Here is a 27,256-nt window from a genome sequence, read left to right on the forward strand (position 1 = left end):
AAAGCCTCCTGGTTCAACGACGACCTCAAGAAATCCAAGAAGAACTGCCACACCCTCGAGAAAGCCTGGCGCAAAGACCCGACCACAGACAACATGACCGCCCTCAAGCACGTCTCCCGCAAACATCACAAGCTGATCCACACTACCAAGAAGATAGCATTCAAGGAACGACTAGACCACAACGCACACCACAGCAAGGAACTCTTCAGCATTGTCAAAGAGCTCTCCAACCCCAGCGCAGGAAATAACGACATCACTCCCTCACAAGACCTCTGCGACTCTCTCGCCTCGTTCTTCCACACCAAGATCGCCGACATACACAACAGCTTCGGAGCACAGACCACGCACCCAACCACCAAACCGATGAGCCCCACCAGCACCCTCTGCGCCTGGACCCCGGTCAGCTTCGAATACACCATCCACACGATGAACACCATTCACTCCGGATCACCAACCGACCCATGCCCCCACCACATCTTCAACAAGGCCGACTCCGTCATCGCACCCCAACTCCGGGACATCATCAACTGCTCCTTCAACACCGCCACCTTCCCGGAGAGCTGGAAGCATGCCGAACTCAGTGCCCTCCTTAAGAAACCATCAGCAGACCCCACCGACCTCAAGAACTACCGCCCCATCTCGCTCCTCCCTTTTCCTGCCAAAGTCATTGAGAAGACTGTCAACAGTCAGCTTGCCGCCTTCCTCGAGACGAACGGATCCCTCGACCACTCCCAGTCCGGCTTCCGAGCCAACCACAGCACCGAGACCGCCCTCATCGCAGCCACTGACGACATCCGAGCCCTGCTCAACAACTGGGAAACAGCGGCCCTCATCCTCCTGGACCTCTCCGCAGCGTTCGATACTGTCTGCCACTGCACCCTAGTACAGCGCCTCAGCAACATCGGAATCCAAGAGAAGGCACTAGAGTGGATCATCTCGTTCCTCGCTGGAAGAACCCAAAGAGTCCGCCTCCCCCCGTTCAGATCCGAGGCCACCGAAGTCATCTGCGGCGTACCACAAGGATCATCACTCAGCCTCACCCTCTTCAACGTCTACATGAGCCCCCTAGCAGCCATCGCACGCCAACACAACCTCAAAATCATCTCCTATGCCGACGACACCCAGCTGATCCTCTCCCTCACCAACGACCCAGCCACCACCAGAACCAACCTACACGAAGGGATGAAAGATGTAGCGGAGTGGATGATGAACAGCCGCCTGAAACTGAACTCAGACAAGACGGAAGTCCTCATCCTTGGACCATCCCCCTCTGCCTGGGATGACTCCTGGTGGCCCCCTGCCCTGGGCAGCGCACCCAAACCAACGGACCACGCATGCAACCTGGGCTTCATCCTGGACTCCTCCCTCTCGATGACCAGACAAGTCAACGCCGTCTCATCTTCATGTTTCAACATCCTACGCATGCTCCGAAAGATCTTCCGATGGATCCCCACCGAAACCTGGAAGACGGTAACCCAGGCTCTCGCCACCAGCCAACTGGACTACGGAAACACCCTCTACACCGGAACCACAGCAAAACTACAGAAAAGACTCCAACGCATCCAGAACGCCTCCGCACGACTCATCCTGGACATCCCCCGACACAGCCACATCTCCGGACACCTGAGAGACCTGCACTGGCTCCCCGTCAGCAAGAGAATCACGTTCCGACTCCTCACCCACGCACACAAGGCCCTCCATGACCTGGGCCCCAGGTACCTCAACAACCGCCTGACCTTCTACACTCCCACCCGTCAGCTACGATTGACCAGCCACGCCCTCGCCGCCGTTCACGCATCCGAAGAGCCACCATGGGAGGAAGATCCTTCTCCTACCTGGCAGCCAAGACTTGGCACTCCCTCCCCATCCTCCTCCGCCTGACCCAAGATCACCTCTCCTTCAGGAAGCAACTCAAGACCTGGCTGTTCGAGCAGTAGCAGACCTCCCTCCCCAAGCGCCTTGAGACCCTTTGGGTGAGTAGCGCGCTATATAAATGCCTTGATTGATTGATTGATTGACACTTGCCAGGCTTTTGCCATGGGCGGCTCTAAGCATGCAGCTGTAGGCACGACACGGTTTCACAATCAACACTTGGCTTTACAGGCCTTATGCTGACTGCATAATTGTTAAGCAGACCTAACCAATCATGCTGGTGAGCTTAGTTCAGCATTCAAACTGTGCCAGGCAGATCAGAGTGGAGCAATGCAGGAGGCTCCCTGTAATAACTAGGTGAATAAGCAACTCTCTCCCCATCCATACTAAGGGTACCTCGCTTGATCAAGCCCTTCAATTGTTGTGTACACAATGTTGTGCAGATTCAATACAACCAGGACTCACACATTTCATGTGGGGCTATCACAATGCTAAATGGAGGGTGTTTCAGCAGTGTTCATCAGTGTCTCTTCTGTAAAGCAGTATGGATGGGTAAGGTGGCTATTTAGTCAGACATTATGTGCTGTCTGAATGTACACACGATGCACTGTGGCATTTGGGCACAGTGGGTATTTTGTCTGTCTCACTAGCTGAGTAACCCATGCTCTTACGTAGCACAATGGGAACGTGGGCCCATCTCATGGTGTGCCCAGTGGGGGTGATGCTCTACAGAAAGTAGTGGTTACTTGATCAGATTTTGTGTGCATGTGATCCTCTCAAGATTAACACAGTGGATGTGTGGGAAAATCTGCCTCTGTGGTAATATAAATATGTTCTCCAGTTGGCCAAATGGGCACTAGGGCAGATCTTTCGAGTGGGTGCTGCTGTTCGAATGTCACAGTGGGCACTAGGGCAGAGCTCTTGTGATACTGACCTGCAGAGAGAGCGCCACCTGTCTTGTCCACATGTGTCTGTGGCTTCATGGAGGCAGTGCTTAATATGAACCAGTGGAGTCCATAAATGACCAAGAGCAAGAGAGAGAAACACAGAGGAGAGAGACAGGGGAAGAGAAAGTCAGGAGAATCACTGTGAAGCCACCGTTATTCAGGTATGCTAGAGGCAAGGCGGTTGCTCTTCTATTTGTCTACCAGGACATTGATATATTGGTTATGAACATTAATATGTGTTTCTTCAGGGGGGTGTGTGTGCCGTCTGCAATATTCAACAAAGTGGAATGGATCTATGGACTTACATGATTCATTTCCATCAATGTGCATCTGAAATTACCTTGGTGAAATGAGCTGAGGTGGCATGCTGACACTTTTTCAATGTAGCTTGAAAGAAAAATTAAGACTAAATTGATTTGTTTGAAAAGTCCTACATCCTGTTCTGAATATGCTCATTTAATACTGCTGATTGTACACTGATGACGATAGAAGAGAAGAAGGGAGAAAAGGATACCAAGGATGCTATTCTAATTTCTCTGGCTTTCTTTATCTGAGATTTCAACAGACCCACTGTCTCAAAAAGAGGTTATGCAAGGAGGGTATGTGAGGGGTCCTTTGAATGAAAGTGAAAGCGAGTGATGGCACAAGACTCAGCTGTAACTATTTTGTGGTGCAGCTGAATATGGACTTCAGGTCTGTGTTGAACGGTCTCAGTGAATGCTGTAAGAACTCTATCTACTGAGAAAACAACTGGAGTCTGGGACTCCCTTGGTGCATGTGGAGTGTTCAGTGGAATATTCATTGATCAGGACTGGGCCACTAAAAATAACATTCCAACGAGAGTTAAGAAGACTTGTGCAGTGATTCATACAACTGCTGGCTCACCATTAACCTTAGGTCCAATACAAAAGGCATCCTCTAATTGCATCCACTTCGAGATCATACCAACCTGTTAACTTCTGCCATTATAGCTGCTCCTAATTATGCTGTAAATTTTGGAATTGGTTGTAAATGTAAAATGTAAATGTATTGCGACTTATATAGCGCACGTATCACCCGAAGGCATCAAGGCGCTTGCCTTTGGAACCCGTCCTGGCTTTTTCCCTGTGAGATAACCCCTACTGGGCATCCCCAAGGTGAAAGCCAGGCATCCCGCAGCGGGTGGGCCGCCGTAGTGGAGATTAAGCAAGCTATTGCCCAGAGTTGCAGCGTGGGACCCCATGATTAGAGTAGGCACCGAGGCGAGCATTATCGAGTCCGTGGACATTTTTTGGCTCAGGACCCTGCCGCGTCGGGAATCGAACCCTGGTCCTGGGCGAGACCTCTGCATCAGGGTCTGCCGCTCTAATCAGTGAGCCACACTCCTCCACTCAATTGCTTGGCGTAAGAGGCAAACCCTGTACGTCCACTGGTCTACTTGAACAAGATCTTTGTCATCACAGCGTTGCCATGATCATTGTTTTGCTTCAGGAATATACTGGGCACTGAATAATGTGGTAAAGGACTACATATCCAATGTCATTGGGGCTAACCTTTCTGCAATTCCACAGTACCACCGCAGTGCCCTGCTTTCCTCAAGTTTTTTTAAACCTAAAGTTTGTTTCTTTCTTTTTCCTACGAAATATGATTGTGCCATACCAACTGGACATGGTGCTATTGTTCCTTTTGGGCATATGTATTCCTTTATTGAGAGGCAGGAGGAGATACTTAAGCCTTATTTACATGAGAATTTGAAGAATAAGTTAATTGCATCATCTTCTTCTACTGCTGGGGCACTTTGTTTTGTACCCAAGAAAAAACCATGATCTCTAACCATGTATTGATTATAAAGGTTTAAATCAGATCCTAGTCAAGGACAGATATGTTTGCTTCTTATAAAGAACTATTACAAAGCTCCCCCTCTTGGGAGAGAGCACCTCTAAGCACAACTGAGTGGTGACCGGCGGTCTTTTTCAATAAGTCTGGGGTAAATCAATAGTTCAATCCTTGCACATGAAAGTGTTGTCCCAACTTTTTCAGTTTATTAAACACATTGCAGGTTCATGGCTTAATAGCAGTTAGCCGAATAGTTGGTATTCATGAATAGTTGATCGATAATGTATGCATAGTCAAAACATATCCCGATGCATTTCGGGCCCCGCCCTTCGTCAGGGGACAACTCTACAAACAAAGTAAAAGAATCGACGTATCAAAAGGACATCCACATCCAAACTTACAAACATATGATGAGGTGCAATAATATCAACGTGGAAAAAGCAAAGAAGAAAGTAAAGTTCGTAACCAACCAGTCGGTGAAGAATGCGGGAAGTTGTGATAAGATGGACGTGCAAAAATTAAAGTAAATAGGGGCTGGCGGTAGTCGCGTGTAACATCCCAAGGTAAAGTGCAACTACGTGGGTCAAAGAAAACAGTGATAAAAACCCGGTGACAGACAAGCGTCAAGGCGTGTGCTCGCAATCGTGATCTGGTCATAAACTAATACGCCAACATGCAAATGCTCGAAATTGCCAGTAATGCATTAGATATGTGCGGGTCCCCAGGAGGGTACTCACAGTCAGCAGACTACGCGCGGACTACGCGGAGTTCCAGGATGGCGTCTGTACACCAAGCGGTCTGTGGGGAGGTTCAGAACTAGTGTGTAAAGCAGACAACATAGAGAAAGGACTATCGCGAAGTGCTCTCTGCAATGGGTGCCATGTTGGAAAGTGCAAAAGTCAGTTGTTGGGAAAGAGAAAGTGATATTGCTGAGAAACATATATGATAACGTGTAAAGTACATGATTGGTTATGCTCGTAGTTTTTATGGCTTCACAAACTTCATTATCAATTTGTCTAGAATTTTGCAGATAAACATTTTAATTACTTGTGTTCTGAAAAAAAAGGAAAATATGAAGAACGATTTGCTGGAATGATCATGCTGAAAAGATGTATTATGTCGTACTAACGGTAGGCAGACAAAATATCGAAATTAAAATATCGATATACAATAATATCGATGTTTTAATTTCGACAGTATAGAATATCGATGTCCAAAATATCGACAGACAGAATATCGTTTTTTTAAGGTATGTATGTTACTAATATCGAATTTTACTAATATCGAATTTTTTTTAGTGTTATGTATTTTATTATGTTGTTTATATGTTTGTTAAACATGTTTTGTAATGTATGTTTGAAAATTTGTAAATTTGTTTACATTTTGCGTTTTAGCATCAGAGCGGGTTGTGGGTTTATAGGGGAATAGGGTGGGAAGTAATTTAATATTAATTAATTAATTATTATATGTTTGTAAATATTTGTAATGAATAATTAGGTGGTAAATAATTAATATTAATTAGTTAATTAATTAATATAATTTTGTACATATTTTAATTAATAATTAATTGGTAAATAATTAATATTAATTAGTTAATTACATTAATTAGAGTAATTTTTTTATATATATATAATTTTTTGTTATTGTTAATTAATTAATTGGGAAAAAATAATATTAATTATTAAATTTAATTAATTACAGCTAATGTTCTAATATATTTACTTTATTCTATTGTTAATTAATGATTAATTGGTAATTAAATAATATTAATTAATTTTGGGTAAAGGAGTTTTTTCAGGGTTCAGGGTCAGTTTTGGTTTTTTGGGTAAAGGGGTATTTTCAGGGTTCAGGGTCAGTTTTGGGTTTTTGGGTAAAGGGGTATTTTTAGGGTTCAGGGTCAGTTTTCAGTTCTTGGGTAAAGGGGTATTTTTAGGGTTCAGGGTCAGTTTTCAGTTTTTGGGTAAAGGGGTATTTTTAGGGTTCAGGTTCAGTTTTCAGTTTTTGGGTAAAGGGGTATTTTTAGGGTTCAGGGTCAGTTTTCAGTTTTTGGGTGAAGGGGTATTTTTTGGGTTCAGGGTCAGTTTTCAGTTTTTGGGTAAAGGGGTATTTTTAGGGTTCAGGGTCAGTTTTCAGTTTTTGGGTAAAGGGGTATTTTTAGGGTTCAGGGTCAGTTTTGGGTTTTTGGGTAAAGGGGTATTTTTAGGGTTCAGGGTCAGTTTTGGGTTTTTGGGGTACCGTCGTACAGAGTAAAAATAAAATAAATTTAAATTAAATCAATTAAATGAAATTAAAAAAAATATAATTACATTAAATTATTAAGTTTTTAATTTATTTTAAATGTATATGTATTAGTTTTAATTTTTTAATTATGTTTTAATATTTTTGTTTAATATTTGTAAAATTATATGTATTTTAAAATTATTTTTACATTATTATTAATACATTTAAAATAACGATATTTTTAATTTCGATATTTTTGTACTACGATATTAATTTTTCGATATTTTTGTACTTACCTTTATGAAGATATGACTCCGATATTTTTGATTTCGATATTTTTGTGTCGATATTTTTGTATGTAGATATTCTGTCTGTCAATATTATGTCAGACATTCGTACTAACACCTCATAAAAGTTTATTGTGGAAACGGATGGCTGTGAAAGAGCAGTAGGGGAAATGTTGTTACAAGAACAAGGAGATGATGTACGAGAACATCCTCTTTTATTCATCTCATATTTTGACATGACTTGAAGTATTCACTCATTGAAGGAGAACTCCTAGCCATGAAGCCGACTTGTACCGAATGGAGATATCTAAAGGGTTCTAGAGAACCATTTGAAATTCGAACTGATCACCAGAGTTTGCAGGGTTTACAAAATCTTCTGTGCAGTAATTGTGGGTAAGGTGCTGTGTGCTTTACAAATGCTGGTATTTAAGGTAGATGGGTATTTTTCATTCCCGGTATGAATTTATTGTCACTAATTTTTCTGATTCAAACAATGCATTAGTGGATGCTTTAGCTTGTTATTTTCTTGAGTAATCATTTACTTATGGTCAGTGTGTAATCCCGCTGAAACAGTAGCTGGAATAGTTCAGTCTTTTTAGTAAAGGTCAAGATGGCTAAAAAATAGATGCATTTGATGAAGTTAAAAGTTCTTCATTTAAAATCCTCTCTGCTTCAATGAGAACAATGTCTTTCAGTCTTCCTGGGGTAATTTGGCAAGCAGATTTTCTAATTTGGAAGAATTGAACTTTAACATGTAATTATTTAATGACACCCATATTTGTATATGAAACAGGAAAGACACTTTGAAGTGAGCATAAAGAGCAGTGTTGCTCAAATGCCAACACAAATGATGAATTCTCCACAACAGCCCAAGGCTGGGCACAGGAGGTTTATGTAGTAAGGAAAAAAGACTGTTAATAGTTGTTATCTGGAAGCTGTTGTCATCCTCCTCTGCTAGCACAAGAGTAATACTGGGCCGTACTGGCCCCTGTGCTTAAAAAAGAGTGGTGTGTTTTTTTTGTCACACAGGCAGATACTTCATTAGAGATAACATCTGGGAACCATAGGCTTTTTAACTGGGGTGCGTTGTTTGCTGAAATCCACTACATAAGGTCTATGGAGAAGGCCTAGTAAATCTAACCCATGTGGGAATACCAGCTTCACAGACGTGGAAGTTGGGTACCTCCCGTCTTTAACCACATCCGCGCTCAGAGAATTCTCCTCCTGTGCTCAGATTTACAAAATCCCATGCTTCATGACGAGCTGGGCTCGGCCTCAGCGTGCGAGGAGGCTACGCCATGACGAGCCCAGCTCGTCATGAGCCTGGAAGGGGTTAACAGCTAGTGGAAGTGATATGCTTTAATAGGCTTCCTCGGGCCTTTGAAGAAGAGAATATTGATGTCACTGAGGGGCTGCTAGGTAGGAGACTTTTTGGAACTGTATTACAGTGCTGTGGCCATCCTCCTGAATGGTACTGATAGTGAACAAGTGAGTTAGTGAGTGAATCTATGAATAAGGGTGTCAGTGACTCACCTACTCACCGAAACTAAATATTATAGCCATTTTCTTGACCAGATGAAAACTGTGAGAAAAGTGGTGTACTGAAACCAACCATTTCAGGATACCTCAATCCTTGAACTAGGGGGGATTTCATAAAACCAGGTGTATTAATTAAGAGGTTGTTGGAGGATGTAGTCTTTAGAGAGGTAGGCTTATGCCAATAACTTTAGTTCTTTGACAAAAGAACATTTAAATGTTTTAAATATTTAGGAAAAATTAACATGCATTGTTCAGGAGGGTGTTATTCTAAATCAAGTGATTCTCGTTTGCTGCTCCTAATGGGTTATGATTTTCAAGATAAAAGAATATTTTCATAGACTTACAGTGGAAATGACTGAAGTATTTAGAGTGAATACAGCATTGAATTAATAGTAAATTAAATGGGTAACAATGAGCAAACCGTACCATAACAAAGCTAGGTAATTTCTATTAATACAACTTAATTGGGCAGGAAAGCCATTATTCTATCACTTTGTGTCGGAAACACTAGGAATTATAGATTTTTTTCACAGAGGTTGTTGCAAGGCGAAAACCATTATTTACTTACACCAAAGCTAGATATGTGACGAGAGCAACTCCTAGGAAGATGGAAGAGATGCCGCAGCCTACATAGGTGATTATAGTAAGAATTCGAGCATTTTGAGGGTCAATCTCTTCTCTGGATATGTCCTGAAAAAAAGGGATATACCATCCATTAGTCGCAGCATTTTATTTCTATTGGTTGGCAATGAGCATACATGACATACTTAACTATAGGAAGGCGGAAAGGCCGGTTCAAACACCTCATATTGACACTGGTACCAAACAAACCTTATACTTTTTGTATTTTTTTCAGAAGGAAGGGAAAATACAGTAGAATCATGTTATTTCATGTTGGAAGCTGGCTAGTAGTGAGAATTGGAGAAGGCAATACACTGCTTTTCAGTTCAATATTCTATTGTTAAATCTTTTATTACCACTGCTGCTAATGATCATTAATACAAATTAGACCTGTCTCAGACTCCCTCCTTATGTGTGTGCTAAGGATTCCATCTTTCAGCTGTATGTATAGGCATTTATATAGCGCACTACTTACCCATAGGGTCCCAAGGCGCTTCGACCGCTGCGAAACCCTTCCTGGCTTCCCTGAGAGATGGTCCCTTAATGGGTATCTCCAGGGTGAGACCAGGCATCCCCGGCGGTCTGGTGGGGCCGTTAGTGAAGATGAGGCAAGCTAATGCCCAGAGTTGCCGAGTGTGATCGCTGATCAGAGTGGGCACCGAGGCGAGAGAATTATCGAGTCCGCTGACCCTGGTCCAGAAACCTGCCGCGCCAGGAATCGAACCCTGGTCCCGGGCCGTCCTCTGCTCTCGGGTCTGCCGCCTCTAACCAGTGAGCCACACTACTTCACTCAGCTGCCATGTTTGAACTATAAATGGTGTCTCAAGAAGGAGAATCCGCTAGAGACTGCAAAATAGATGATAGCTCTTCCGACATCATCTTTTGTTTCAACTCAGTTGTTCATTTTTTTGTATAGAAGTAATCTACATTATGTGGAATAATTGCTAGCTGCTGTCATGTGTTTCATACATTTATATTTATTTATTCAGGGTTTTAAATAGCACGAACATGACCCACTGGTTATCAGAGCGCTCCGCAGTTACATAGTATCAACCTTCATGACAGTCTGATAGAGGAGGCATCAAAGCATAAATAGAACGAGAAATTATGATAGTTTAAGTAAAAACATTTCCAACCAAATGTAACACGTGGACCGTAAGAATATAATAATATAAAAATAGTACCCTCATATGTAATTAGTGAAGAGCATGATTATACACCTTGCTGCTATACTAGGTATATGCTTCTGGCTGATCTCTTAGTTCGTGTCTCCCTGGTAAATTAAAGAAGTCTGTTATGCTACATCTTGAGACTCTTCTGGAGAGAGCAGATTCCATACCCAGAGGGACTAGGTGACACATTCACTAAACAGACATCGATGTATTTGATCTGCTGTTGGTTATGGTAGGAATTTACTCTTTAGAAAGTTCTTCGCTTCTTTCTTGAAGACTGAACTGGCCAGGATTCTTCTTATGTTTTGAGGAAGCGAGTTCCAGATTCTAGGTGCAGCTCTGGAGAAAGATCAGTCATTTTCTTCTTCTGAAATATATGAGGTTTTAGCACTTGGTCTTTGGCACTCCGTATAAGTCTGTTTGCTCCAGATACCTTAATTTTTGGAGCCAGGTACAACAGTGTTTTGTAGCTTAGCGCTTTTTGTGTAATACATGCCAGTTTACGTTGAATTCAGGCTTCATCTGGCAGCCAGTTTAGAGGCTTCAGGTGTGGAGAGATGTGGTCGGATTTTCTAGAACCTGTTATGAGTCTCGTTGCTGCATTGAGACAAGCTTTAAGTGGAGCTTTTGAGATCTTCAGTAATTCTAATAGTGTTGTACAGTCATATTTAATTCACGTAATGACTAATGCCTGGACTGCCAGTTCGAGATCTGATTTTGCGATGAATGGTTGCAACTTTCTAAAATAGCTTAGGTGAAAGCGGGCGTTTTTTGCCATCGAGTTGATGTGGATTAGCATGTTTAGATTCTGAGCAAGTGTAATTCACAGTGATTTGGTTGAGTTCGCTAAGACATGGGTGCAATTTAGAGGACTTACCATCTTGGTCCATCCGTAACATCATAAAAATCTTTTGGGGGATATTAATAGGAAATCCATTTTTTGCGTGTTTTTAGTTTAAGATGATTGCTGGTTAACTATTGAATGGTCACCTTTAATGCCTCATTCATTGTCTTGATCTCCTTCTCTGACAAAATCTTAATATAAATCTGGGTGTCATCTGCATACATGTGGAAGGAGTTGTTAGTGTGCTGTAGTAGTTCTGTTAGAGGTTCCACGTATAGGTTAAATAGTGATGGAGATAGTGTTGAGTCTTGCAGAACTCCAATTTAATTGGGGTGATGAAAGCTCTTGGTTTACCAAAAAGTCTTTGTGTTCTGTTGTGCAAGAAGGATTTAAACCATTGTAGCACAGTTCTTGATAATCCATTCCTGTTTTCAAGTCAGGCTAGCAGTTTTTCATGGTTTACCCTGTCGAAAGCAGAGGCTAGGCCAAGAAGAACTAATAGACACGTTTTGTTTTGGCCTAGTTCCAGTAAAGCATCATTCACTATATGAAGTATTGCTGTTTCCGTACTGTGACCTGGTCTAAACCCAGAATGGCAGTCATCTAGCAGATTAAAGTTATATAATTTAATATCTATCTATCTATCTATCTATCTATCTATCTATCTATCTATCTATCTATCTATCTATCTATCTATCTATCTATCTGTCTATATTCACTTAAAAACAGAGGTCACAGGGATGTTATAGTTAGGAAATAGAATTCAAAAACCTTAGAAGTTCATTGAAACAAACCAAAGGTTACAGGAACGTCATAGTTAGGCTCATATTTCACTCCTACAAAACTATAGAAATTCAGCAGTTATAGTTACATGAGCTAACTATAAGTTATGCCTCTGCTTATGACCTCACATTTTACATCACTCATGACGTGCTCAGTGACATCACTGATGACATCTCAAATTACATCACTGATGGCATCACTGATGACATCATCCACAGAACCACAGTGAATTTCTAAGGCTATTCTAATTCTATTTCCTATTCATAACTTCCCTTTAACCTTCGTTTCTTTAAGTGAATTTCTATTGCTTTTAGGTCAAGCCCTGAGCCAGCGTGCAAGCGCTGCTCTGGGGTTGATCTGTGGTAGCAAAGTATGGAAGACAAGCCACACTCACTCCCCCACCCATCATTTTCATTGGTTTGTGTCTGTGTTCTTTTTAAATGCTGCGTTCAGATTGGTTCATAGGCTTGGTAGTCCCTCCTTATGATGGCCATGTCGTCATTTCTATCCTTCCATGTCTACTGGCCTCTTTACTTTGAGTGTTGCACGGTATGTGTTATTTAGATTGTGAGCACTATTTTCTTTAATGAAGTTTTCTTACTGCTGCTTCCTCCCACACTCCCATTGCCTGTACCTTCTTCCCCCTCCCGCACTCCAGTTGGCTGTATCTTCTCGCACTCCCGCCCGCAATCCTGCAGTCCGTGCCTTCTTGCCCCCTTCTTGCACTGCAATAGGTCTGGCATTAAATGCGAGTCCTATTGCATTGCAAATGCTTGTTAATGTATTACAGGCACACTACGATTTCCAAAATAGAAAGAGGATTTTAGCACACACTTTAGTGAAAAATATGGCCAAAGTAGCTGCCTTGAATTTGTAGAATCAGTATTTCATCCGCTAATTTCCTTAACACAAATAGACCAATACAAAGACAATAGGTTCTACTAATAAAGGAGAGTCCACATCAAGCAATGTATCTCCAAATGATGTAAGTCTTTTTATTTTTCTTATTTTGATGTTACATCCAGACAACCGAGTGAAATTAGCCAGGCAGGCAGATCAACGTTGTAATTGCTTCAACTGGAGCCCGAGATATTATCCCGCAAGCAGCTACTGACGACTGCAGAGCGACTTTCTGCTCGAATCTAACATTGCGAGTATTCCTGATCAATTTGGATACCAAGCAGTATACTTCTATCTAACAAGCTCTTAGAATACAAAGAAGAGCCCTACAAGATCTGCCTGACTAATTTCACTCAGTTGGAACTAATGCCCATTCTTGAAAATTAGCTTTCTACATTTGATGCATTTAAGGGGTTTTTATTTGATGAAAAGCTAAGTCCTGATGATGGTCTGACAGATGACAACATACAAGACCGAAACGTCGACCTAAGACATCAACTCCTCAACATTGTTTGTACTGAAGGATACCATGATACATTTATGATTTTGGTTTTCCTCTGTTATTGCTGGAGCTGATGCACTGTTATGAATTGATTAGTTGACACAGATATACTGCCTTTCATAACTTTTATGTTAAGAGTTTTGTTCTATGTTTATCCCCATGAAATTCTTCATCTGATTAACTTTAGTATAAATAATTTTGAATATAATCTCTATTCTGCTGTGTGTTTTCTTCTCTTGATTGTATTTGTTTACTTTTTTTGAAATTGGTGATTAACATCAAAGTAATCCTGCGGATACATTAGGTTCAATTTGTTAAAGAACCGATAAGTAAAAACCATTTTAGTGAAGTGACTTCCAAAATAAAATCCCTTGTAGTCATCTTTGCTGCACGAAGCAGCACACATGAAAGTTACAAATTTGTAGTTTAGGATTGTTTATGTGCAGGAAGGGGCACCTTCCTGTACATAAACAATCCTCTCCTGCACACAGACACCAGGCACTCTGGTGCAAGGATGTCTGCGTTGGCACTAAGTCGTGAAACTTAGCACCATTGCAGAGGGAAATGCCAGGCTGCACCACATTCTTGAGAATAGGGTGCAGCCTCGCGTTTCTGAAGTGGCGGTGAGAGACGTTAAGCCAAGGAGGCTAGCGCCTCTCACCGCCACCTCCTTGAGAACACCCCCCTCTGTATTTAGGAACAGTGATTTAGTAAAAAAAAACCACAGGCTTGCTTTTGTTAAGAAACACACGTTCTAGCTGTAGAAGTCCAAAGTTTTTCAAGCTACTGCAAGCAATGTGGATGAGTGAGCTCCTTTCACAATTAAAATGTTCAAGTTTCATGAAAAAATTGCTTATATGTATAGCATAAAATAATGGACACATGCCATTGACACAATGCAAGGAGTCTAGCTATAGCATCAGTATCTGTGCACTTTCAATCTGTTACATTTTATATTTCGAACGCCTTAAATTTTTAATCTTAGTATAAGAAGTCAAGTGTAGGTGTGACCTCTGCATGCTATTGGTAATATCTTGTTGAATATGTAGCATTTGAATATGACTGTTATTGAAGCTGTACCAGATTGTGATATTAAAATCCAATGAGAGATGTTTTTCACTTCAGCATGTTTTTTTTTAGATTTTCTCTAAATTACAGCGACATCCATGGGGGCTGGGGTGAAGATTAAAACAAGATAACGGGGAAGAAGGTAGGGACATCGCAACATTCAGAGGATGATTTAAGTGGAACTAATTAGTGAAAAGAGCCTCAATGAGTACATATCATGGTGAATCCAAAGATGGAAAGAACCTGGCCACAGGCTGAACAGAGAGTACAATTATCTGGGACTTTGGATGAAAGACGTACACCCCTCTTTAGGTGGCATTGTTGTTGTAAGATTAAGTGTGAAGCTAGTGGGTTTTCAGTGTGTGTTCTTGGATATGTTTGTGTGCGTAAATATATATTAGGCTTATGAATTTTATGTTGTTAAAGGGTGTTTTGCAGTATTCTTAAATGTATTATGTTGAATGGTTACACACTGCACCCGCTTAAGCTCATAGTGTGCGCTTTTGTGCATGTTGTCCCATGGAGTATTGATATGCTATATTCAGGATTCTGTGCTTCGAAGATGGTTACCAACACTTTGGCCCACATGCATCAAGCACTTTTACATTCGCAAACGGTGCGATTCCTTAAAATCGTCCGTTTGCGAATGCAAAAGTGCTTTTTGGGATGCATGAAGCATTTTTGAGTAATTCGGTATTTTTACCAAATTCCAAAAAATGCGATTGCTTTTAAGGAATTGCAAACTTGCGATTCCTTAAAAGCAATGCATCATTAAAAAAAAAATTGTGATTATTCAAATTGGAAGTGCAAATTACCACGAGGTTCAACCTCGTGGTAATTTGCGAAATTGTTTAAAAATGCTTGAAAATGCATTTTTTAAACTGCCCAGTTACAGACACACATGTCCTTAGGACATGTGTGTGTGAAACATGCACTTTCAATTGCATTTCAGGGGTGCAGGGGGGGGTCCTTTGGACCCCCCCTGCACCCATGAAATTTTCTAAGTGCCACTCGCAATTTGCTACTGCCTTCCAATTGACTACATTGATTCCTATGGGCCTCTAGGCCCATAGGAATCAATGTAATGCCATTCCTTAATTGCACTTCGCAATTAAGGAATCGCAATTTCCGAAAATTAAGAAATCCTAAAAACTTTTAGGATTTCTTGATGCATAGCATTTTGCATTTCCTAAATAGCGATTCCTTAATTTTCGCTATTTAAGAAATGCAAAATCCTAGATTGATGCATGTGGGGGTTTGTCTGTTATGTTAGTCCAGTCATGTGTAGCTGTGGGGATTGTTATAGATTTTGAAGACATAATGTTGTTTTGTGTTTTTGTGAAGATCCTAGTATAAATGTGTAGTTTGTGTGCTGCGTGCAGTGCACTGTGTATTCATATAAAAGCTGCTATTACAAATGCAGCCATTCACTAGTGTGTGGTGGGGAACTTTGTTTGGCGCTGTCCTTTTGAAAATAGTATTCGCTTCTGTGCTTTTATTTGTAAGAAAAGGTTGCATTGTGTGTTTGCTTCTGCTGTTCATCTCATTATGTTGCTTGTTAGACTTGGCATCTTTAGGCCTGTTTCCCCTGAGTTAGTGATTTCTGACTGCCCAGTTTTGACTGGCGTAAAGTTTCTGCGCACTTTTCACACTGCTGATCAGTGCTAAAGTGCAGGCGCTCTCTGTGTCAATTGTGTTATGGATTGGTGTTTTCACGATTGGATATTTGATTTACTTGTTAGTCCCTAGTAAAGTGCAAGGAGTGTGCCAGGGCCTATGAATCAAATGCTACTTGTGGGCCTGCAACACTGATTGTGCCACCCATGTGAGTAGCTCTGAAAAGGTACCTCAGACCTGCCATTGCTCTGCGCACAGTTTGTAACTGCCATGTCGACTTGGCCAGTGCACACACTTGCCAGTCGCTAACCTTTCCTTTTCTTACATGTCAGGCACCCCTAAGGTAGGCCCAATGTACCCCTGTGGGCAGGGTGCATTGTATGTGAAAGGTAGGACATGCCCGGGTGTGTGTGGCATGTCCTGATAGTGAATAACAGCCAATGTCGTTTTTTACTATTGCAAGGCTATCTGTTCTCATAGACCAGAATGGGCAGTTTAATTATAACAACTTTTAATCCTAAACTGACCCAGGGAACAAGGTAGAAATTCGAATTTAGTATGCTTGAACTAGGAATGTTAAAATACATCTTTTAGTGAAGGGGATTTTTACATTCTGTGTTTGAAAATACCACTTTTAGAAAGTAAGTATTTTCTTGCTCAGTCATCCTGTGTGCCTCTGCTGGAATGTGGATTGCCTGTCTGGGTTTCGTATGACAGATGGCTGGGAGCAGGAGGGCTCTAGATAGTCTAGGTAGGGTCAGGAAAGGGCTGACTAGACCTGGGCTGCAATGGGGGAAGGGAGAGGAGATTTCCTTGCACCTCAAAGGGCCTGGTCTGCCTCTGACAATGCAGTCTCCACCTCCTGCCAGGAATTCACACCAGAGAAGGCAGAACTGGTGCTGGCTGAGCACAGACACCCTCTGCCAAGAGGATCAAAGGATTTTTGGATACTGGATCCTGAGCTTTAGAACTCATCTGGATCAAGTAGACTGCCGAGAAGAAGAGCTGGAGAAGCTGTGAGGAGGAACTACCATTTTGCTGTGTGCTTGGCTAGGCTGACCTGCAGTGGCGGCTTCTGTCTTGGGCAGTGAAACGCCTGGACTGGACTCTCTGCAACCTATTTTTTGACTCTCTCCAAGGGCTTGCCGTAGAGCTTGCCCCCTGTTCACGAAGTCTCAGGAACAGCAAAGACTTCAAGCTCTTCTGGTCGCAGCACTGGGGACTGTGTGTTTTGTGCTGTATCAGAGGAAACATAACTCAACGACGTCTACGGCGCTGCTGACAACTACGTGTCCAGAAGGCACAGCAGAGGGCACCGCCACAACGCTGCACCGCAACCTTGGTCTCACCAGGACGCCTGTTGACGCCGCCACAAGCCACTTCTTGAGCCGCCACCTGTGGCTACCGCACTCCGCACTGCCTTGCTTCATGCTGGAGCTTTGGCACCACAGACAGCATCGCCACAATGCTGCTGCTCGCACCGTGACCTGTGGGCACCGCATGCCGCACCGCCTTGCTTCACGAGGACACCTTAGCCTCCCTGCCGCCGCCTCTCCATCTCGAAATCGACGCCGCTGCTTGCACCGTGGTTCGAGGACACCGCTCGGAAGTAACACAAAGCGCCTCCCTCATCCCGCACTGCAGCCGTTTCCCACCGACACCAGCACCATGACTTCCGCTCGTCAGCCGACGACAGTGCTTCAGCAACGGCGACGCTGCTGCTTGCACCATGACCTGCTAGCACCATGAGGAGAACCACCTTCATCTCGCACCACAACCCTGGTCTTACCGACGGCATCATCCGTCGTGACCACTGAGACGCTGCTCGCACCGCGACCTGGGGGCACTGCACTTTGCACTGCAGCACCCTACAAATGCCAGCGCTCCTGATTCCATCAGAGAGGAGCTCGACCTGCAACGTGAGTGACTTAGAGGGCCTCATCGCCCTCATTTCTCACAGGTACTGTTTGCGTGTCTTCCCGACACCGTAGCTGGCCCACGACCCCGTGACCAGCCAGAACAGATTTGTTGTTCACGATGCTGTGGTTGCCCAGGACGGAGCTATCGACATCGAGGAACTTTGTATGAAACCTATTTTGATACCTGCAGACTGTTTTTCATATAGTATGGTGGATTTTTGTCGTTTTTGGTCTGGTTTTAATTATATAAAAATATTGGATATTTTTCTAAACTGGTGTGGTGTCCTTTTGAGGGTGTACACTGTATTATTGTGGGTTATGTGCAAATGCTTTACACACTGCCTCTAAGATAAACCTGACTGCTCATGCCAAGCTACTAAGGGGGTGAGCAGGGGTTATTTTAGGAGTGTAACTCCATTATCTTCCCTAGATTTTTGCCTGGCTTCGGCCCTTGCCCTAGCCTACCAGAAATTAGGCCTGGGTGTAGGACTAGGCTCTTGTAGTTTGTGTAGTTTGCACAACTACGTGCTTCGTGAATTGCACGTAGCAAAGTGCAAAAGCGCTTAGCATATTATAGCATAGCATAGTGTACATTTTTTGCTTGCTTGCGGTCCTCAACGTCAAGTTGTTGACCGCCAACATGGAAAATAACATCCCGGCTAGACTTTTTCCTCATTCGCGATCAACAACATCAAGTTGCCAATCGCGAGCATAAAAAATAAACCTCCCGGCGGGATTCTCAATGCGGGGAGGTCAGGTTTCTCATTGCCAGTGGTCATGTATGCTCGAGACCGCTCGCGATGAGAAACTACCATTCTGCGTTGAGAAAGCTGCAGCTCGAGTACAAATCTACTCGAGTGGTAGAAAACAACGTCTTGCGCTGTGCAAGGTACGGTTTGCACTGATTGCACAGTGCGGACAAGTATCAGGCACTGTGCAATCAGTGCAAACAGCATTTTGCACAGTGCACTACGCTGTTCGAATAGCTACTCGTAGCTTGCATAGTGCGAAGTGCACCCAGGGTTACCAGAAATCCCATTTCTAACAAAGGTTGTCAGCGGTGAGGATAGGGCTTGCGTTTGCACTTGACTTACAGTTATTGGTGTGGACTACTACCATATCGCAGACCATTACGTGCCACATACTAGTCCTTTTGATTTTTGTCCTATTTTTTGATCTTGCCAGTTTGAACTTGCTACTTTGTCATGCTGAAATCAAGAGCATCATCCGTTGCATCCCTGGAACTTGCCTTTGAGGAGGATAGGTTGAAATTCTACAATGTTAGGGAATTGAAATCCATTTGCAAGAGCCTAAAAGTCCAAGTCAGAGGCCTCACTAGGAAGGACAAGCTACAAAAGAGACTGAGGGCATGGGTAGCAGCCAGAGATGCAAGTGGGCAATCTGCGATCTTAGTGGAGAGGCAGAGCGGCCTATTCCTATGGTGGGTGGGCTTTTAGGAGGGGGGAACTCTTCCGGTCAGGGAGCAGTAGCCTGTCCCCAGAGGAGCTGGAGGACAGGCAGGAAGCAAGGAAGTTCCAGTTGGAAAAACTCAGGCTAGAAATGGAAGAGAGAAAGATGATATTAGACCATGCTAATGCTGGTGCTAAGAAGTAAGCCTGGCTCAGATGGTGGCAGCAACTCGTCAAGACAGGTGAATAGAATCGTTCAAATCCCTAAGAATATGGGCAAGGAATTCAAGAAGGGGGATGACATACAAAGGTGGTTTCAGGGGTACGAGGCAGCAAAACACATGAATGGGGTCCCTGAGGAGGATTGGGGAGCAGGATTGTGGACTCTCTTTCCTGAAGAAGCGAGGGACACTTTGGGTAAGGGGTATCACCTCACCTCCTCACTTAGTATGGTCTTACTCCTGAAAAGTACAGGGATCAGTTCAGGTCCAGTAAAAGGTCTGATGCCAACCCTTGGTTGGAATGTGTGGATGTGTTTTGCCGGTCACTGGATGGCTGATTGAAGGCCTGTAATGTGACAGATTATCAGGGGCTCTACAATTTGATTGCATGAGAGCACTTGTCCAGTCTCTGTTTGGCAGATCTGCGCCAGCACCTAGTTGATAGTAAGCTGACTGACCCTAGGAAGCTTGCTATGGAGGCAGACCGCTGGTTGAGTACCAGGGTCCAGAAGAAAGCGTTTGGGGGAGACTCAGCCAAAGGTGGGCAGGATCCCCAGCAGAAAAGTGGGGGGACATGGGTAAAGCACATGAGTTCTCTAAAGGGTTTCAGACTAACACCAAGGGTAAAGGTTCCCATCCCCCCGGAGATAAGAAACAGGGACTCTCATCAGGAAGCCTGCTGAGACCGGCCCCGCAAATGTTTTGCCTGTGACCAGGTGGGCCACATGAAGGGGGACCCCAGGTGCTCCAAGGGGGCACAGTCACCCACTGGTGGGCAGTCCAAGGTGTTGGCTAGAGTAGCACTTGGGGAGGAGGAGAAGTGCCCACAGGAGGGTGGGGACCCCACAGAAATTACCCTTGTCTCACTAGGGGACAGTGAGATGGTCCCAGGGGCCCAGGTGCCCCCTAACACAAAGAAATGCAGCATCTAGGTGAACATCAATGGGAAAAGAGTAGAGGCTTTCTGGGATATTGGAGCCAGTTGGACCTCAGTTCTGTGTCACCTTGCCACTGAGAGGCAAGTAGTTCCCGGGGCATTCCACCTAGTGATTGCAGTCGACGATTCATAGCGCCAGTGTCTGCTGGCGCAGGCTCCCTTCAAGTGGGGGGGTCTCAGGTTCTTTGAGGGTAGTTGTAAGCCCTTCCATGCCTGTTGATTGTCTGCTCAGTAATGACGTGGAGCAGTCCTTGTGGAAGGTTGTTAAGCTCAGGTCCCACTTGGAGATGCTTGGTTTGCCTGAGTGGGCATGCGTGTCCACTCGGTTCATGGCAGCCAGAGATGGTGATCAGAGGGACCCGGAGCCTGAAACAGTGGCCCAGGTCCCTGCCAAGAAAAAGGGTTGGGTGCTCAGGAAACCAGCCCCTGAAGGTCCCACGGCCCGAGAGGAGGCAGACCTTGAGGGTGACGCCCTGGTACCTACAGGGGAACAGGTAGCCGAACTGGGGGACATCTCTGAGCTGACCCATTGGCAGCAAAAAGGGGGTCTCAACAGGGAGGAATTCTGCCATGAGCAGAAAGAGTACCCTTCTCTGGAGGGTCTGCGGTGGCAGGCCTTAGTCCAGGCGACTGATGATCAGTCCGGGTCACATTGGTTCTACTGGGAGAATGATCTTCTGTACAGTGAGCCTAAGGTCGCGGAACGTGGGTCAGCCCGTGTGCTGGTGGTACCCCAGTGCTTCCGGACCTTCCTACCGGGTCTGTCTCACAATGTCCTTTGGCCGGACATTTGGGGCAGGACAAGACCTTTGACAGGCTTGCCATTCACTTCTTCTGGCCTCAAATGCGAAGGCAGTTGGATTTGCATTGTCGGTCTTGCCAAATTTACCAGGCAAGTGGCAAGAGTGGGAGGAAGGTCAAAGGTCCTCTCCAACCATTCCCCGTTGTTTGGGACACCCTTTGGAAGGGTAGGGATGAACATTGTGGGGCCACTGGATCCCAAGACCGCCATAGGCAACAGGTACATCCTAGTCTTGGTGGGCCATGCCACCCAGTACCCAGAGGCAATCCCTCTCAGGACAACGACAGCGCCAGTGGTGGGCCAGGCATTAATTGGGATCTTTACCCAGGTGGGGTTCCAAAGAGAGGGGGTTTCTGACAGGGGGACTTCAACTCAAAGTATATGACATCCCTGTGGAAGGAGTGTGGTGTTACTTACAAGTTCACCACTCCTTACAACCCCCAAGGTAATGTTCGGGTAGAAAGGTTCACCAGATCTTGAGTGGCATGATCAAGGGTCTCACCGAACCCATGAGGCATAAGTGGGATGTCCTCTTATCATGCCTTCTCTTTGCGTACCAGGAGGTACCCCAGAAGTCTCTCAGGTTCAGTCGCTTCGAGGTTCTGTACGGGCATCCCGTGCAAGGACCTCTAAGCTTGGTGAAAGAAGGATGGGAAGCCGCTCCCATGAAAACCCCCTTGGATGTGTTTAGATACATGCTGGCCTTCCAAGACCAAACTGCCCACTTCAGAAAACTCGCTCAGGCGAACCTCAAGGACAGCCAGGAAGAAGTGAAGAAATGGTATGACCAGAATGCCACTCTGTTCGAGTTTCAACCTGGACAAAAAGTGTGGGTTATGGCCCCAGTGGAACCTTGTGCCTTGCAGGACAAGTGGACTGGGCCCTTTCAGGTGGTGGAGCCCAAAAGTGAAGTTACCTACCTGGTGGATTGGTAGGCTCCCCGGAACCCTTTACAGGTCCTTCACGAGAACCGCCTCAAGCCCCACTTTGAGAGGTGTGAAGTGAGCCTGCCCTTGGCGACGGACGACAGGAAGGAAGCGGAGAGTGAGCCTCTCTCGCACCTCCTGTCTGCTAAAGAGGGGGATGGGTCAGTGGATGGTGTGATCCTCTCCCCGTCCCTGACCGCTGAGCAACAGAGCGAGTGTTGCCAGTTGCTGGGGAAGTTTGCCCCGCTGTTCTTTTTTACCCCAGGTGTTACTCACTGGTATACCCATGATGTGGACACCAGTGACAGCCCCCCTGTGGAACATAAGATTTACAGGTTGGCTGACCGGGTCAAAGCCAGCATCAAAGCGGAGGTCTCAAAGATATTGGCGTTAGGGGTGATTGAGCCGCCAGCAGTCCATGGGCCAGCCCCGTGGTCTTGTCCTGAAGACTACAGCACCCGGTACCACACCAGAACTGCGGTTCTTTGTGTACTACCGGGGGCTTAATGTCGTCACTCGGATGGAAGCACACCCCATCCCCCGAGCTGATGAGCTCATCGATCGGTTGGGAGCTGCCAAATTCTTTAGTACGTTTGATTTAACGTTGGGGTACTGGCAGATTGCTCTAACCGAGGGGGCCAAGGAAAGATCCACATTCTCAACCCCGGAAGGACATTACCAGTTCTGTTTGATGCCCTTCAGGTTTAAGAATGCCCCTGCCACCTTTCAGAGGTTGGTCAATCAGGTGTTGGCTGGGAGAGAGGAATTCAGCAAAGCATACCTGGACGACATACCAGTGTTCAGTTCCAGTTGGGACGAACACCTGCAGCACCTCGGGGAAGTGTTAAAGGCGCTGCAGAAAGCAGGCCATACAATTAAGGCCAGTAAGTGCCAGATCGGGCAGGATTTGGCGGTGTACTTGGGACACCAGGTAGGGAGCGGCCAGGTGGCACCCCTGCAGCCCAAGATTTACACCATCCTGGCTTGGGAGCCCCCCAAGACCCAGATAGAGGTGAGAGCCTTCTTAGGACTCACCGGGTACTACAGGAGGTTTGTTAAGGGATATGGCACCATTGTTATGTTATGTTATGTTATGTTATGTTATGTTATGTTATGTTATGTTATGTTATGTTATGTTATGTTATGTTATGTTATGCGTTTTTATTAGGCGGACAGATGCTCCAGCGAAGGAGCGTCCTGGCGCCCGACAAGGCAGCAGCACAACACAACGAGACAATAAAACAGAGAATTTAACGGAGCTGACTTCCAAAAAGCAGCTAAACAAGGTGGTCTGGACTGAGTCCTGCCAGAAGGCATTTGATGCCCTGAAGGCCGCAATGTGGTCAGCCCGAGTGCTCAAGGCCCCCTACTTCTCAAAGGAATTTGTCATGCAGACCAAGCCTCAGAGCATGGAGTGGGAACAGTGCTCTCACAGCTGAACGAAGAGGGCCTAGACCAGCCTGTAGTCTTCCTTAGCCGGTGTGGACTACTCCCCAGGGAACAGAGGGGGAGTGCCATAGAAAGGGAAGCTTTCGCTGTGGTCTGGGCACTGAAGAAGCTGAGGCAACACCTGTTTGAGACTCACCTCCGGGTTCAGACTGACCACAGGCCCCTCAGATGGTTAATGCAGATGAGGGGGGAGAATCCAAAACTGCTGAGGTGGTCCATCTCCCTTCAGGGAATGGTCTTTATGGTGGAACACCGTCCTGGCACAAACCACGCCAACGCAGATGGCCTGTCCACCTTCTTCCACCTTAGTGAAGAGAACTCCCAGGCGAGTGGGTAGTTCTCCCTACTTTCAGCTGGAGGGGACATGTGTTAGTCTTGGCATCTTTTGTGTGTTTCCACTGAGTTTTTGCTTTCTGACCTCCTGTTTTTACTCTTTTTTTGCTGGTGTAAAGTTTCTGTGCACTTTTTTGTGCTGCTTATCAGTGGTACAGTGCAGGTGCTCTCTGTGTCAATTGTGTTATGGATTGGTGTTTCTACGATTGGATATTTGATTTACTTGTTAGTCCCTAGTAAAGTGCACTGAGTTTGATAGGGCCTGTGAAGCAAATGCTACTTGTGGGCCTGGAGCACTGATTGTGCCACCCACGTGAGTAGCTCTGAAAAGGTACCTCAGACCTTCCATTGCAGAGTCTGCATGCAGTTTGTAACTGCCATTTTTAATTGGCCAGTGCACACACTTGCCAGTCGCTAACCTTCCCTTTTCTTACATGTCAGGCACCCCTAAGGTAGGCCCAAGGTACCCCTGTGGGCAGGGCGCCCTGTATGTGAAGGGTAGGACATGCCCGGGTGTGTGTGGCATGCTCTGATAGTGAATACCAGACAATCTTGTTTTTCACTATTGCGAGGCTATCTGTTTGGTTATAACATCTTATAATCCTAAACTGACCCAGGGAACAAGGTAGAAATTCGAGTTTAGTATGCCTAAACTCAGAATGTTAAAATACATCTTTTAGTGAAGGTGATTTTTACATTCTTTGTTTGAAAATACCACTTTTAGAAAGTAAGTATTTTCTCGCTCAGTCATCCGTGTGCCTCTGCTAGAATGTGGATTGCCTGTCTGGGTTTCGGATGACGGAAGGCTGGGGGTAGGAGGGCTCCAAGTAGTCTAGGTAGGGTCAGGAAAGGGCTAAATAGACCTGGGCTGCAATGAGGGAACGGAGGGGGAGATTTCCTTGCACCTCAGAGGGCCTGATCTGCCTCTTACAATGCCGTCTCCACCTCCTGTCAGGAATTCACACCAGAGAAGGCAGAACTGGTTCTGTCTGGGCACAAACACCCTCTGCCAAGAGGATCAAAGGATGTTTGGGTACAAATACTGGAGCCCAGACCCCTGATTTTTAGAAGTCATCTGGATCAAGAAGACTGTTAAGGAGTAATGATGGAGAAGCTGTGAGGAGGAACTACCACTTTGCTGTGTGCTTTGCTGGACTGACCTGCAGTGGCTGCTTCTGTCTTGGGCAGTGGAAGGCCTGGACTGGACTTTCCACAACCTATTTTGTGAGTCTCTTCAAGAGCTTGAAGTAGAGCTTGCCCCCTGTTCACAAAGTCTCAGGAACAGCAAAGACTTCAAGATCTTCTGGCCGCAGCACTGGGGACTGTGTGTTTTGTGCTGTATCAGAGGAAAAGCAACTCAACGACGTCTATGACGCCGCTGCCAACTCTGTGTACTGAGGGCACCGCAGAGGGCACCACCGCAACACCGCAACGCAATCTTGGTCTCACCGACGACGCCTGTTGATGCCACCACCGAGCCGCTGCTTGCACCGCGACCTGTGGGCACTGCACTCCGCACCACTTCACTTCACGCCAAAGCCCTGGCACCGCTTAGAGCACCCCCACAACGCCGCACTGCGACCTTGGTCTAACCGACGATGCCTGTTGACACCACCACCGAGCCGCTGCTCGCACCGCGACCTGTGGGAACCACACTCTGCACCGCCTTGCTTCACGAGGATGCCTTGGCCTCCCTGACACCGCCGCTCCACACCGAAATCGACGTTGTTGCTCGCACCGTGGTTCGAGGGAACTGCTTGTAAGTCACACAAAGCACTGTTGGATTTTTTATTCACTACGCTGTGGTAGCCCCGGACGGGGCTATCAACATCGAGGAACTTGGTTTTAAACGTATTTTGATAACTACAGACTTTCTTTAATATAGTATTGTGGATTTTTGTCGTTTTGGTCTGGTTTTAATTATATAAAAATATTGGATATTTTTCTAAACTGGTGTGGTGTCCTTTTTTAGGGCCTGATTCACAGAATGAACTTAAGACTCAATCCTAAATTTACTACTATTTTGGCATTAACAAAATGCACTTACTACTTTTGGCATTCACAGAATGAATTTAATACTTTTGGTATTCACAGAAGTTAGGATTTTGTCTTAAGTTTGTCTTAGGACAAACTTAAGACAGACTTAAGATAGACTTAAGTTAGGATTTTGTCTTAAGACAAACTTAAGACAAAATCCTAACTTCTGTGAATTCCAAAAGTAGTAAGTTCATTCTGTGAATACCAAAATAGTAGTAAGTTTAGGATTGAGTCTTAAGTTCATTCTGTGAATCGGGCCCTTAGTGAATACACTGTATTACTGATGGGTTATGTGCGAATGCTTTACACACTGCCTCTAAGATAAGGCTGACTGCTCGTGCCAAGCTACTAAGTGGGTGAGCAGAGGTTATTTTAGAAGTGTAAAAGCCTTATTCTGACTAGAGTGGAGATTTTTGCCTGGCTTCGACCCCTGCCCTAGCCTACCCGAAATCCCTTTCTAACATTGCTGTAGATGGTGATTTGTCACAGCCTGCATTTATTTGCAACCTCTGCTTAATGGAGTTGGTGAATGTTAAGTTGTGTGTCTGTGTGTGGGCGTTATGAGAAAAGAAGCTGGAGTCATCAAAAGTCTTGGATCATTGGTTCTGCTGGGCTAAAATTAGGGATTGCATGTGAATGTTGCCTATTATTCACTACAAGAGCCACTGGAATAAACCACTCTTATTGCTTGTTCTCAATTACTGGACCACAACCCCAGATGTTTCAAAGACGGGCGATAGGGTAAAAATTTGAGCCACTTCTGGAAAACCCCAGGTGAAGGGTAATATCTCTGAGTTAGTTCATTGTTTTTTCCTACTTCTTTCTCTGAATTGTCTATACAGGGTGGATATAGGGTGAATACAACAAAAATAGTTCTTTAAGAGGTCATATCAAGTTAAACTTGAAGTTGTTTTTAGCTGAATCGTTTAGAGAGTTTTCATGGTTATATAGATGACAGTCCGAGTTAATTGAGGGGAAGGGAGGCAGTCTACCATTTGCAGTTGAATAAGCATGACTTATTTCAATATTTTAGGTA

The 27,256-nt window shown here is 44.9% G+C and overlaps 1 protein-coding gene across 2 annotated transcripts in view; it reads right to left on the minus strand.

Moving 5' to 3' along the window:
* ADGRG4 (adhesion G protein-coupled receptor G4) overlaps window positions 1-27,256 on the minus strand; it is a 1,454,718-nt gene that overhangs the window by 323,295 nt on the left and 1,104,167 nt on the right. For both annotated transcript variants that reach the window (XM_086918649.1, XM_086918650.1), the window contains exon 20: window positions 9,249-9,370. In XM_086918649.1, the coding sequence (XP_086774775.1) occupies window positions 9,249-9,370 (122 nt within the window). The remainder of the gene's footprint in view (window positions 1-9,248; window positions 9,371-27,256) is intronic.

This window comes from Lissotriton vulgaris, chromosome 4_1, assembly GCF_964263255.1.
Source record: "Lissotriton vulgaris chromosome 4_1, aLisVul1.2, whole genome shotgun sequence".
Taxonomy (NCBI): domain Eukaryota; kingdom Metazoa; phylum Chordata; class Amphibia; order Caudata; family Salamandridae; genus Lissotriton; species Lissotriton vulgaris.